The sequence below is a fragment of the Nelumbo lutea genome, chromosome 3, assembly GCF_056320005.1.
Source record: "Nelumbo lutea isolate HS-2025 chromosome 3, American lotus-T2T, whole genome shotgun sequence".
Taxonomy (NCBI): domain Eukaryota; kingdom Viridiplantae; phylum Streptophyta; class Magnoliopsida; order Proteales; family Nelumbonaceae; genus Nelumbo; species Nelumbo lutea.
Window position 1 is genome coordinate 26680588 of NC_142686.1, and position 12269 is coordinate 26692856.

General features: G+C 37.9%; 1 protein-coding gene across 4 annotated transcripts in view; it reads left to right on the forward strand.

Annotated features, from left to right (window-relative positions):
- LOC148863798 (WW domain-containing protein) overlaps positions 1–12269 on the forward strand; it is a 99087-nt gene that overhangs the window by 33572 nt on the left and 53246 nt on the right. For all 4 annotated transcript variants that reach the window (XM_088979910.1, XM_088979912.1, XM_088979913.1 and 1 more), the window contains 4 exons: positions 5271–6211; positions 6334–6368; positions 6510–6588; positions 6678–6756. In XM_088979910.1, coding sequence (XP_088836036.1) covers positions 5414–6211; positions 6334–6368; positions 6510–6588; positions 6678–6756 — 991 coding nt within the window. In that variant the 5' untranslated portion in view covers positions 5271–5413. The remainder of the gene's footprint in view (positions 1–5270; positions 6212–6333; positions 6369–6509; positions 6589–6677; positions 6757–12269) is intronic.

Here is a 12269-nt window from a genome sequence, read left to right on the forward strand (position 1 = left end):
TAAACTAATCTATAGAAGGCCAATGGAGAATAGATGGATCTTAGAGGGTTTGACGTGGCCTGCTTTAGATAGCACATTGAGTAGAGAATTAGAAAAAGGTTTTGAGATGGAGGACGTGAAGGCAGCTATTTTCTTAATGGATAGGTCCAAGGCACCGGGACTGGATGGGTTCACCATGGCTTTTTACCAAGATTGTTGGGAGTGGCTAAAGGAGGATTTAATGAAAGTCTTTGAGGAATTTTACCACAGAGGGATTATCAGCAAAGGGGTTAATGCTACTTTTATTGCATTGATTCCTATGAAATCAGAAGCATGTCACCCCAAGGATTTCAGAACCATAAGCCTAGTGACAAGTCAATACAAAATCATGGCCAAGGTTCTCTCCAATCACCTAAAAAAGGTACTCCCATCAATTATATCACAATATCAAGGAGCTTTTATTAAAGAGAGACAGGGTGACCTATCTTCAATTGATCACAAAAGCGGATGAAGTGGGTCTTTTAAGAGGGTGGAGAGTGGGGAGAGACAGGGTGATGGTAACCCATCTTCAATTTGCAGATGGCATCATTATTTTTTGTAAGGAGGAGGCTAGGAATCTGAGGATGTTATTGAGCTTGTTTGAGAAGTTGACAAATCTGAAGGTTAATCTAAATAAAAGTGTGGCTGGGGTAAATCTGGAATAGGAGGAGATCGAGTTGTGGGCAAGGGAACTCAGATGTGTGTCCAGTGATTGGCCTATGAAATACTTAGGACTTTCTTTAGGTGCAAACCCTAGATCTTTGATTTTTTAGAGCCCAATAGTGGAGAGATTTGAGAAGAAGTTAGCGGTTTGGAAGAGGAATTATATTTCTTTGGGTGGTAGGATAACCTTAATCAAATCTACTTTAGCTAACATTCTGGTCTATTACCTATTGGTGTTTAGCTTGCCTCAGGCGATTGTGAAGAAGCTGGAGAAAATTATGCAGGATTTTTTGTGGAAACCGGGGGAGACAAAGAAGGATCATTTAATTAGATGGGAAATAGTTTGTAGGAGGAAGGAATATGGAGGGCTGGGGTTATGGAGGCTGAAAGAAAAGAACCAAGCTCTTTTGGGAAAGTGGTTATGGAGATTCCTGAGAGAATCAGAAAGGTTATGGCATAAAGTGATTGCTAGTATTAATGGGCTCTCAAAGAATGGGTGGGATTCTGGAACTTCTAGCAGGGCCTCTTGCTCTTCACCTTGGAAAGATATTTAGAAATGTCTCCCAATTTTTCTCCATCACCTCAGACTTGATATTAATTCAGGTAACATAATCAAATTCTGGGAGGATCTTTGGGTGGGTGAAGTCCCTTTAAAGTATTCTTTCCCTTCCATGTTCACCCTATCTTCTCTTAAGGGAAAACCAATATCTGAGTTCTTGCTCCCTTCTCCCTCGGTTAATGGGTGTGGGTGGAATATAGGCTTTCACAGAAATGTGAGGGACACTGAAATGGGCCTTGTTTCAAAACTACTACACATTCTTGAGGGGGTTTTCCTTGACCCAAGTAAACAAGATGATAGAATTTGGACTCTACATCCTTTTGGGGTTTTCAGCTATGCTTCCTTTTTCAAGTCGTTGTCCTTGCCTCCTCAAGGACATGGTGTGCCCACCCATAAGGATTCATTCCAATCCCATTTCAGGAATAAGATTTACAATGGTGCCCAAAACATCTGTTGCCTATATACCCCTTGCTTTGCAAGAGTGTCAGCCATCCCATTTGCTGTCCTTCTGACCTACTTGAAGGTTATGTTGAGCTCCTGTGTGATGCTCTCTATTTCCCTAAATTCATGTCTATATACCCATGGCACAAGCTGCTTGCTTTTGGCCAAAGAAATTATCAGTTTCAAATATTCCTCTACTTCCAAAGGCTGAATTCTTGGTTGTTTAGCTATTTTTAACCCTTGTAGTAATGCCATTAGCTCAGCCTTTAGTGAATCTCCTAGCCCCAAAGGTCCTAAGAAGATACCCATCACTTTTTTGGTCAATCCCTAAGTACTCTTCCAATACCAGCCATCCCCGTGCTTCCCGTGAAGCTTCTGTCAAAATTTAGTTTTATTTTATTAGCTGTTGGGGATAACCACTCCATAAATGCCTTTTCCTTTTCTTTGGATGAGGGTGCCACTTCAGTCTATGCCCTTAGGACATATCATTCATTGAGAATTCTTTGAATAGATCAAGTATCTCTATCCAATTTGTAGTTCTGATTTTGATGGACTCAAACAGTTCCTCTTTCGATCTACTCTTATTGAAAATCCTCCCATTCATTTCCTCCCAAAAAGTCCATACTGCTGCAGCTCTAGTTGCTTTCCACATAATTCTTCCTCTCTTCTTCGGTTGCCTTAGGAAACTTATGCTGAAAAGGCTTGCTACATCTTGCAGAGGAGACCGCCTGCAACAGAAAAGAGAACAATAGAGGTCCCAAACGCAAAGCACAAAAGGGCAAGAAAGCAATAAATGAGATAAGGATTCACCACTTGCAAGGCAAAGGGAAGCAAATGTGAGGTGATAAGCATTTGTTTGGGCTTCATTTTTGAAGCATATTACTAGTGCTTACCTTTCCAAGGCAGACTTCCCAACACAAAGCCTGGATTTTAGGTGGGATAGGCTTACTCCATATCTTTCACAAGGAAATTCTCACCCATATTGTTTGGTTGCAAGAGGGAATTAATAAACGAAGCACAAGTAAAATCCCCATTGGATGTACCAGACCAAACTCTAGTGTCCTCTACTGATTGATTCAGAAAGGTTAGCTGAAGTTTGTTCAGTAGTTGAATGAGTGCTTCACATTCATTATCCCTTAGACCCTTTCTATAGCCAAAATCCCAGCTTATCCCTGAAGATGAGAAAGTAGCAAACCTTGATATAGGCTGTTGTTTGTAATTAGATAATGAGAAAAGACTTGGAAAATTGGAAAAGAAAATTGAAGGGGGATTTCAGTCAGCCATAGGTCTTCCCAAAACAATACTTCGGTCCCACAACCCACATCATATCTAATGGAACTAGTGAAAGTTGGGTATACCTTCTGTATTGAATTCCAGGGAGAGAGTGTCGTCGAGGAAGAAGCTACTTTTGCATCCCATCCATTATTTGATGTCCTGTGAATGCTTTCAATTACCTTATGCAGTCATATGATTTCACCACCATATATGTTTTCCTTCCCATGCAGTTGGAATAAATTGCAATTAGGTGCCCTTTCTGTTTTAAAACCTTATTTTTCACTTTTATACCTCCACATATAGATGGTCGTATTTTGTCTGTGGTAATTGGTTTTTCTTTAGTACTTTTTGTTATTTTAATTAAGTTAACGACCTTAATGTTTATACATTTATAAAGAGGTGACAATGGTGGAGGTTTCAATAACATGGCATGATCCAATCCTAGTAGAATGGGTTTGGTATTGTACTAATTGGGGTCAAGGACTCGGGGCGGATATGACTGTAAGTATATTGACTCTGTTTGTGTTCAGGGTAGGGTTGGGGTTTTATAGCTCAATCTGCTGGTCCATAAGTCATATAACCTGTATGTATAATATGAAACATGGGGTACTTAAGTACTTTTCCCATAAACTTTAAGTGTCTCATGTCATATACTTTTTTGTTAAGGTAAAGAGTAAAGACAGGTTGTTAATCCTTCTCACCTCTTCCTCATTCTTCTCAGCTGGAGGCAGCAGTGATGCTCATTCTTTTTCAACAAGGGACAAGTTGAATGTATGTAAATACATAATAATCCTTTATCAACTATTGGAGCTACTCCTAGACTCCTTCGAATATGTTCATTTCTAGTCCTATCCTTTCCCACTCATCCATCTCACCATTTGCATTTTTTCCACGCTTATTCTTTTAGACATGTTGCATGTTGTTTCTTGACTATCCAATACTTTTTTTTTCATACAACACTGCTGGACTTACAGCTGGTTTATAAAATTTTCCTTCTAACCTAAAGTGCTAATCTCCTATCACTTAGGCTGTGTTTGGTTTGGAAGAAAAGGAATGGTAATTAAGTCAATTATGGAAGAGTCTTCCCTTCCTTTCCCTGTCTTTTCTTTCAAACCGAACACAGCATTAAGATTTCAGATGGACCCCTCCATTTTTCCCATTGTTCTCTAATTCTATAGGTGATATCCTCCCCAATCTCTTACAAACATGGATCAAGAAAACAGAAACAAATAAGAAAAAATATGTGGAGCTATCATTGTTTTGGCAACTTCTTGGTTGAACTGGTTGGTATTAGAACCCTTAATTTCTTCCCAGCGTTTTTTTTTTTTAAACCTTAACTTGAATAAGGTTGGGATTGAAGTAGGAACAACCTGTACTAGACCTGCCATTTCCTTTTTTTTTTTTTGTAAGCAAACAGGATATACTATAACATTAACAAAGAGTTTGGAAAAGGAAATAACCTTACTGGATACTGGACTATGGTCCAGCCAAATATCTACAAGACCAAGCTCTTTAACAGACTGCGCTACGGAGTGAGGTTGGGTATTTAAAGATCCTTGTACATAACAAAACCTGATGTAAGGACATCCTCAAGCAGGTTTTTAACCTTCTGGTACAAATATGGACATTCCCAGGGTAGCAAAAAATCTGAGGAATGTAAGGGGTGAATCACTAGTTGAGAGTCAGAGCATATATGTAAATGTGCGCTGTGGTGCTCCTTGGCTTTCAGAAGCACCATGTCGATGGCCATTAATTCAGCCTCTTCCACCATGCCATCAACTTTAAAGCAACTGCCATTGCCATCCCTGTAATTCACACAACAATAGTATGATGGGGCTACATATAAGGATGAGTTTACAAATGAAATTTCAGTAGGTTAAGTATTGTTTCAATAATTTTTTTTTACCTTAAGTATTGTTTAACAAGGTTATTGATGATGCATATTTCTTATCCCTATTTTCTTGAATGGATTCCATATATGAATAGAACCTATCTTATTGTGGGAAAAAATATGATGCATCAAATATGTGGAATTCTTAGTTTGATAACATGAGGGGTTTTCTTCAAATTCCTTTTTATTTAAAATACAATATAATTTCAATTAATATAGCAAAAAATGTATTAATGTACAGGTGTGTTGGATTGAAACCATGTAAAATGAGTGACTATACAGTGCAATTTTATTTAAACCATGTAAAATGTATTGCCTACTCTTTTCTCCAACTTTTTCTGCAAGTAATATTTCATACATAGGGAATGTTAACCCTGTTTAAATTAGTATGTAGTTTTTACAGCAGTACTCTTTATGATGCAGGTGGAGATACTGATGGTAAAAGTATAGTCCATTTTGTTTTGGATTCTTTGGTGCGTCTGATTTTCAACTTCCCTCCATTTATCCTTTTATAATGTTGGCAAGACTGAAATTGTTGTAAATTGAATACTTATTGAGGGTTCTTGATGGATAATGTCCATGGACAGTCACTCCCTCCTGGTGTTCAGTTGTTTCCAAATAATTCATTGAGCTCAGCTTCATTGAATCCATCTATCTCACAATGTCCTCCACCTTGTGTCAGTGGTGTGAGACCTGATCATTCTCACTATTCTGGAAACAATATGTTCCCTTCCCCCCAATATAATGCAAGTTTTTCTCCTGCTAACCAGAGCTTCATTCCGCAATTCCAACCATTAAGTCAGTTTAATTTTTCCCCATTTGCCCCTAATTTACCAGGGCAAAGGCCTGAAAACTTCCAAATAAATAATGTCCTTCAACCTAGCATGACAAACCATCATCCTGTCACACAGCAGGTTCCATCATTAAATGAGATTAGTCATTTGGATACACAGCCTGTTGATGTTAATGGGCAACAACAAGCACAGTTTGGGGAGAACAATCGTGCAGATCAACCAGGAACAAATGGAGTCTTTGAGACATCTAGCTTATGTCAAGATGAATCAATAAGTGCAACAAAATACAGTGTGGGCATGATTGATCAGCACTCACAACAACAAACTGAGATGGGCGGTGAAATTTCCCAGCAGAGCAAGAAACAGAAAACCCATGAGACAGCATTCCAGGGGAAATTAATTTTGGGAAGCCATGTTAATGGAAATGATCCAAGTAAACATGTCTTCACTACCTCGTCAATTCTTCAAGAATCTGATCATCTTAACCATGCTGAAGATGCTCGTGATTCAACAACCAAGTACTCAAAGTTTATTGATGCCGCTGCTCAGGAAGCTGTGCTGCGTGAACAAGTATATGATTTTGGTTAACTTTTTTTTTTTTTTTTTTTTTGTAGCAGGATTTCTGTTTGCATGCCATTAATTTTTTTTCTTATAGTCATTGTAATTGAATTTTCTTGGTGTTTGACGATCAGGAAATTGCTACCCAACAAATCATAAATAGTGAAAGGTCAGTCTCTTTCTTTGTGTCCTCCCCCCACTAAAAAAACAAAAAAATCTTGGCAAGATCTAGAAGTTAAATCTCGATGCTAAAACAAGTGTATTCATTGACACTTTTTTTTTTTTTTTTTTGTCGTGTGTGTGGAATAAGACAAGCAAGGGATTCGACTGGACTAGTTGAGGATAATAAAGATATTCTGTCAGGGCGTTGTGACCCCAATGCACTGAAGGTGATATCTATGCATATTCCTTAGACATCATGCTTTATTTTCTTTCCCATGCTTATGCGTATTTATGCTACTTGGTCACTTTGTTCTAGGAGGTTCTGTTGAAGATGACTGCAGACCATCGTGCAGAAGTGGCCTCAAAGCGTGGGAAATCCACCCTTCCTGAGAAAGGTCTTGTAGGCCCAGTATATTGTCGTTCTGGTGATGTTTATGAGCTTCATTGGAGACAAACAATCCACAAATAATTGATAATTGATCTATTTTTTGGATCGTATTTGTATTTCAAGACAATGGAGATGGTTATTCTCTTCAGAAATCTGGTTTTCCAGTGCTACTGCTACTCAATACCCTACTACATTCACTAAAGAGATATTTTGCTGCCTCTCTATCCATATAGAAAAGCTATATGAGTGATGATGCAGGGAATGCTCAATTTGAACTATTCTGCATATAATTGTGCTACTAAAAAAATCCTTCCGTGTTTGTGTGAAAGCTGTAATATTAGATATTTGAGATCTGGTATTGATTAGGTTGCTGAGAAATAACTAGAACTATGGTTTCTTGTTGCTAGTGTTTAAAGATGAGGGTAAGATTAGGTGATGCCCTGGAACTACTTGTGGCATGTCTTGTGGAGAGATTTGTCAATTCAGGTGAGGAGTGGTAGCAGAATGGGTGACAAGGGAGTGACATTCTATAAATATAATGTAAGTCAGATGCTTAGGTAGAGGTTTGTTCTTCTTCATTTTGAGCAGTAAAGAAGAGGTCGATGAAGTTTTAAGCTGGGTGATGAAACAAGAAAGAGATGCTGAGCTGTGAATTGGCTGTTGTCCATTAGTTAACTGCACATCTCAGACTCTTGTCAAGGAATGATTGTGGATTCTTTTGCATGCCTGGTGTTTTCAAAATTTAAAGGTGATCAGTTTTTTTTTCGTGGTGGATTTAAGGTGATTGATTTTTCTCATTTCCATTGTTTCCTACTCTGGTTTTTTCTGGTGAAATTTGTGAGATATGAATTATGATCAAGGATGGAAATTTTAATGGTTTTAAGTTTCAGGAAACGGTGATGGGTGTTGTTAGGTTAGGGACAATGAGTGGGAAAGGAGAAGGGGCAATTTTGGTAATTCCAATGATGGAGACATGCGTGTGGACATGTGGGGGGTTTAAAGATACACAAGATCAAGATGTTTTGGTTCATCTGGGTGGTCTCCAAAGTTTAACTTTTAAAATTTAAGGATTCTTAAAGTGAGGTTGGGTTTTGGGAATGGGATAGACCAGAGAGGGGTTGCAGTTTCAAAGTCATTAGAGGATAGGGTTGGATTGTCCAAGCAAATCTGTTCAATAGGATTGATGCTATAGGAGTTTGAATTAAAGGGTCAAGACATGTATTTTTTTAAGACAAGGAGAGGTATTAGAGGAGTATTTTTTTTGAAAAAAACATTTATAATAAAGAATGTGTGGTAGATACAACTGATAAAAAAAATGTGCGGTAGATACAAGTAATGAGGTGGATTAATGGTAATTAAGCAATATATGAAAATAAGAGGTTATGGGTTAAAGTCTTGTTAAACACATTTTATTTATAAAAAAAGAATTATGTGGTAGACAAAGAGATGCTCATTAAGGGGTAAGAAAATGGTATTTCTAATCAGGTGAAAGGTGATGAGTGGGTATGGATCATCAGTCAATAATCACTGCCAGAGAAGAAGGTAGGTTCTATAGAATTGAGAGAAATAACAAAGAGGTTCTGCTATTGTTGTTGTAAGGAAGGTGGAGTCTGACCAAAGCCAACTGTTAGTAATCACAAAATGGAAAGATGTAATGAACACAGAGGAGGGTGGAGGATCATCATTGTCATCATTGTCATTGTCGTCATCGTCCATGCCTTATCCCAACTATATGGGGTTGGCTGCATAAATCCTGTTTTGCCAATCTGTTCCATTTAAAGCCATATCTACTGTTACTATTAGTGCTTAAATTATTTCATACTACTTTATCCATGTCCTTTTTGGTCTACCCCTAGCTCTTCTAGCCCCTTCAACTTGTAACAAATCACTTCTTCTAATTAGTGCTGTTGGTCTTCTGTGCATGTGACCAAACCATCTTAATCTACCTTCTTTCATTTTATCACCTATTGTGGCTACTCCTATGTTCCTAGGGATGACTTCATTCCTTATGCTATCCTTTCTAGTTTTTCCGCTCTTCCATCTTAGCATTCACATTTTTGTCACCCTCATTTTCTGGACATGTTTCTTGACGGCCCAACACTCTGCTTCATACAACATAGCTGGCCAATAATTAGATTGGTGATTCATTAAAGGCTCCTCAGGTGATGCACTGTTCTCTTCCAGTAAGGTTGGAAGTGTAGAGAACACTGATGTGGACCCCACTGGTGTGGTCCACACTATGTTCGTATGACAGAAATTATTAGCAATTAGTTATGTTAGTTTAGTTTATTTCAGCTTTATCTTATCTTGTTATTATCTTGCCATTTAAGCAATAAGGGTAATTCAGCCCTTTTGCCCTTATTGTAATCCTTTTACAATTATGATATTATGAGTATAAATCTAAAAAGTGGGGCGGCTGTTTTTCAACACCAACCACTCTCTCTTTTCTCAAAATCTCTCTACGAGTTCTCCCTCTCCATCTCTCTTCTTCTCTTCTCCTTTTCTTTTATTTTCTGTTCAAAACCTAAGGCTGATTGTAGTCTTGTACGACTACTGGAAGCTGGTGGTGAGAGGTAGTTTTGAATGCTTAAGATGACTGATAGTCATGGAAGTGTAGTATAGAGGAAGTAATGGTTGCTATAGAGATAGTTCTGTGATGTAGGGGATTGGTGTTGAAGAGGCAGTTCCTAATTCTCAATCTATTAAATTCCAAAGAATTGAAGGTACTATAGACTTACTCCAGTGTCATAATTAGCTAATGATAGAAGGCAGGATGTTGTACTGGAGAAAATGTTGAAGATAAGTTGTCTGTTGATGTCAACTGTCACATGATAGAGGAGCAGCATTTTTAGTCTATCAACAAGAGACAGTATGTCTGTTCTTTGAAGGGTGGGTTTATCAAAGAAGGAAATAGTTAAATGCTATACAAGGTCACTGGATGATGACCATAGTGAAGTTTTTGGGAATGGGAATCAAAGGGGAGGAAGGGAAGCTTGAAAGGGTAGGTTCTGGAGAGGAGGATGACTCCAAGTGTTTGAAAATGGTTCAGTTGCTGGGATTAACAAGGCTGGTCAGACCAATTGCATGCAAATGTAGTTGTGGTCATAACCAAAGAAGCATTGCTCATATGTGTAACCCAAGAGGGGGTGGGGGTGGGGAATTGGGTTGCTTATATTTTTGGTGCTTTCCCCCAACTGATTTTCTATTAATCTAAAATCCCTTGTTGTGCAATAAATAAAGCAATTATGTGATAAGCGCAGAATAATAAATATATCAATAAATGAAGTCAATAATGTTAATTGACTTCAGGTACAATGACTATGGTTATGGTGCCTGTGCATAGAGTAACAGATTGGTCAACTCAAGTTTGGGATACACATTCAAATCCACATTTAATAATTCACTGCAAGTGCTTAATCATGCTAAAATGTAAGCTTATGCTGGAGTGAATAAATGTAACTAAGAGCAAATGAAATCCCCTTGAGAATTATAAACCTACTGTTTGCCAGAATAGAACACCAACCAATTGAGAAGGTCCTGGTCACACCATTTACAATCCCAACCAGTTTTGATGGTGCTGGTCACACCACAAGAGCAGCTCACTGTTGCACATGCTCAGCTGTTTGATAGTGTCAGCTACACCACTGTTTCAATCACAGAAACAGTTTGAACCACCACTGGTTTACACAGTGCCAGCTCACTCATGAAGCCTTCTTGTTCTCACAAACCTTATAAATCTTTCAAGAAACTTTTATAATAAAGCACAAACAAAATCCCGTTGGAGGAATATGCAAATGCAACTCAAACCTATTCAGCAGCAGGTGCATAAAAATGGGCTTTAAGGGATTTGAAACAGATTCAACGATTTTGACACAAATTCAGATTTTGTTTTCTCTAAGTTTCTCTCTTATATTTCCCTTTTCCAAAATCAGATGGACTTTTCCATTGAAAACTCTCCCTTTCAATTGATTCTAGCTTGGGGTTAAGGACCTTCAAAAGATTTCAAAAATATTTTGGTTCAAGCTCTCAAAAACTTTGTTTCAAAAATTTCCCTCTTGTTTTTCTTTCTTTATTTGATTTGAAAGTTTAAAGTTCAAAAATCTATTTCTAATTCGGTTCACTTGGGGGCATTTATAGGGAGGACCTTAGATGATTGTTGGAGCAAAAATCCAGGCATTAAATGTGTTTTTAAACAATTTTAAAATGACTGTTAAAACAAATTGATGTGGATAGAAAAACAAATTACATGCAACACTTCAAGTATACAATAATAAGCATAAGAAATACCAAGCTGAAAACAACAATACCAGTTGGATTTTTAGGCATTTCAGATCTGGACCTGAAGTAAAACTCCTCCTGGAACAGTTCCGCTACAGTAAAAATGGCAGCAAGCTGTCCTCCCGTGCAGACTCAGAGCAATAGAGTGATTGGATGGCAGACCAGATCTTTAAGAAGAATGTTGTTCTGGAATTAGAAAGGATAAATTCTGAGACAAGGGAGAAGCAAGAAGTGGATGTGATACCCAATGCAGTAAGGAGGTTCAGACGTCAGTAAAGGCAGAGAACAATTCCGGTTTCAAGAGTTTTTGCATGGTTAAAAGGGGGCTTGTTTGGGATGGGTCCTGTCAAGAAGATGAAGAAACAAAGGGGATCATTAAAAAAGGTAAAGAGATCTTGGTCCCAGTATTTGGAGCAGACAGGTAAAGGGATATGATATTCTTCTCTCATGAGGATTGAAGGGCTAGTTATAACAGGATGTGGTTTATTTGGGTTGAGTGGTAAAAGTTTTAGGTTATGTGGTGGTTTTTTTTCTTGCTTTCCTTTATGTAAGCTATGGTGTGGTGAACGGGTTAGATGGATTATGTTTTAGGCTTTCTTTTGGGAGCGGGTGATTTCTTACCACCTTTCTTTGTAATCTTCTCTCCTATTCAATATTTTTTTTTTTGATAAATGAGTAAGATTTTATTCAAGAAAGATCAATATAATTAGACAATACAGGCTGCCCAAGGAAAGGCATGAGCTGGTATCTCTCCTAAACAACATTGTATTACATCAGACTAGAAAACGAAAATTTACAGAGCTGCCCAAAATAAATTCTCCCTTGAGGCCCCTTGCTTAGCTAACCCATCCGCTGAGAAGTAAAAGTCATGTTCCTTGAAAACCAATTTACTTTCCTCAGAAGGTCCCTGTAGCACCAAATAACTGAACCTTGATTTGTTAGCCAACCCACAACTTTGGAATCTCCTATTCAATAATTTTTTTTTATTTATCTTCAAAAAATGATAAAAACCTTTCCTAACATATTCCAATGGGTGTCAAGGGTTAGTCAACCTATTCTAGGGTCAACAAGGTCTGGATTCTGGAAAACCTTCCTAAGGTCCAATCTATGAGGTAAAAACCTCTTTAAGTCCTTGTCCGATGCATTTGAGTTAACTTACCAAAATTAACTCTAAGAAGCTGAATTTAACTCTTGAGTGCCTCTTGTGCAATCTTCTAGCTCTCTTTTCAGACTTGACCAATT